Genomic DNA, 2287 nt, shown 5'->3' on the forward strand with positions numbered 1-2287 from the left:
AGTGCCAATCTCAATAGCAATCTATGGTATCCCAATACAAAGCGGGCTTTCGAACGGTTAGAATCCGTCAGATGGCGGCATCAGATATTCAAGTGGGAGCGGAAATCACCATTCAATAGTTTCTGACACGTCAGAAAAAGGGTACTGGCCAGCAGCGCCAGTCCCTTTCTCAATTCAGAGTACAATTATCCTTGATTTAGACAAGTGGCCCGAGATACAGCATTAAAAAGTGAGCACCGACTCGCTGAGTTGGTGGGCTGTGATAATGTGGTATTTACTGACGCGTCAACAAGGGGTGACGCCAATCTCAATAGCAATATATGGTATCCCAATACAAAGTGATCTTTCCGACGGTTAGAACACGTCAGATGGTGTCATCATATAGTCAAGTGTGAGCGGAAATCATCATTCAATATTTTCTGACACGTCAGCAACAAGGGACTAGCCGGCAGCGCTCGACAGCACAGGGGTAACCTAAGCGCGATGCGTTGCGCTCAGATGTAGATAATCATCGTCATTTTCAAAGGGCAACAGTAACGCACACGTCGGCTTATAGCATGACTTACCTGAATCGCAAATACATCGGGATAACATTTACACAGCAGCAGCATTGAATCCATAGATTGATACCAACACGATACATCGTACAGCGTATATCATACAATGCCGTAGTGAGAGACAACATCAATGGCGCGCTTTTTTGGACGTAGTCGATGACATATAGCTACCTTTGCGCTTGCTAGACGGCCCGCCGCCGGATTCGTCGTCCTGGACACCTTCCTGGACAGGAGGCAGAACCAACTTACACAAAGGAGCTTTCTCCGCTTGCTGCTTAGCGCGAAGTCTCGATTCCGCAGTCAAGAGCTGGGTGGCATCACGGAAGCGTGCTATTTCTCGCTAGGGCTTGAGAATGTCACGGATGTTGACCGGATCTCCCGGGGATAGCGACATGTTATCGTTAACCTCCTTCGCGACAGCTGCGAGATTCGGGTAGCCCATACCACGAGCGAGCTTCTTGCAAATCTCGTAGCCGTGACCCGTCAGGTTCGCATGAGTCGACAATGGTCCCTTAGCGAGGGCTTGCGCCTCCATGCGGTCCGCATCGTGCATCATCACCATTAGGGCGAGAAGAGGTCGTTCATATAAGACTTCACAGCAATTTGAGCCTCGTCGACACAGTAAGAAACCCAAACTTACCGAAATCCGCCGGCAAATACGGCAGCGTGAGAACCATGCGGTTGAGTGTCTCCATCGCGTTGTAATGGTTCTGGTTCGTCGTATGGTTGCCGTACTTGTTATCGACTGACCGCGCAAGCTCCGTCCGGTGGAGGGTGTCGTACAAAAAGAAATGCCCGCCCTGGGCGACAGATTTGACGGGGGTATAGACGGCGTGCATCTTGCCTGGCGGTTGGAAGCTAGATATAATACACGTCAGCGACAGCGGATGACAAGTTGGAGACACATACAGTGCATCACCCGGGTATAGCACAACGACCTCGACATCGAAGATTTCAGCAATCGTCTTTTTCGCGAGATCAGGATGGGACTTGGCCAGGTCAGTGTCTGGCAGCTGCGATTCTGTCGGCTCTGGATCAAAATTCATGAGACAACAAAGATGCGACATCAACATCTTCTGCGTTGCGCGATCGAGGTTGCGGTGCTCATCGTTGAGATTGAAATAGCACCAGAACTTGACGCCGCTATGCGGAATGATCCAGGTGCAGTTTCCATCCGAATCTTGGTGGGCGTAGGTGACCACCCCAGCCTGATGAAGCAGCACCCAACCGCAGTTCAACCAATTGTCTGGATGGACCCACTGTCCCGCGGTGGGGTATGCAGCTGCCGTCATGCCCCAACCCTGCGCCAAGCCATCATCAAGGTTCCTGATGATATGTGAGACTTTAGAAATGAAAAAATAGAACATACCCACTCGAGTCCTTGTGGCAACGAGCGTGTGCTCAAGTTGCACGCCAGCACAAACTTGATGTCTTGTGTATCGTCAGCACTGTCGACGATATCATGCAGTAATCCGTGTTCATAGGGTTCAGCCCAGCTGGCACAGCGTTTGCGAACATCTGATTCCTGGTTAGATTACTGACACGTTAGCAATGCAGAAACTCACCGTGAATGTCTACCGGCATGTCCGCCGGCAACGCATATTCGTTCCACAAACGTTCTGTCGTGAACTCAAAGTCCTTGGGCGGCCGGATCATGTTGCGAATGAGGCACGCCTTCCCTTCGCGTAGACCAGTACGGATTTGGCCAGCAACATCTTGGCTGGTTGAAT

The 2287-nt window shown here is 50.8% G+C and overlaps 1 protein-coding gene across 1 annotated transcript; it reads right to left on the reverse strand.

Annotated features, from left to right (window-relative positions):
• Positions 1 to 897: 897 nt before the first annotated feature.
• Positions 898 to 2213, reverse strand: LAESUDRAFT_765501 (uncharacterized protein; the record flags this gene model as incomplete). The annotated part of the gene is made up of 5 exons (XM_040913696.1): positions 898 to 1148; positions 1198 to 1415; positions 1467 to 1883; positions 1931 to 2075; positions 2123 to 2213. The coding sequence occupies 5 exons, from the start codon at positions 2211 to 2213 to the stop codon at positions 898 to 900; spliced, it is 1122 nt and encodes a 373-aa protein (XP_040757206.1).
• Positions 2214 to 2287: the final 74 nt, after the last annotated feature.

The sequence above is a fragment of the Laetiporus sulphureus genome (genome assembly GCF_001632365.1).
Source record: "Laetiporus sulphureus 93-53 unplaced genomic scaffold LAESUscaffold_256, whole genome shotgun sequence".
NCBI lineage: Eukaryota > Fungi > Basidiomycota > Agaricomycetes > Polyporales > Laetiporaceae > Laetiporus > Laetiporus sulphureus.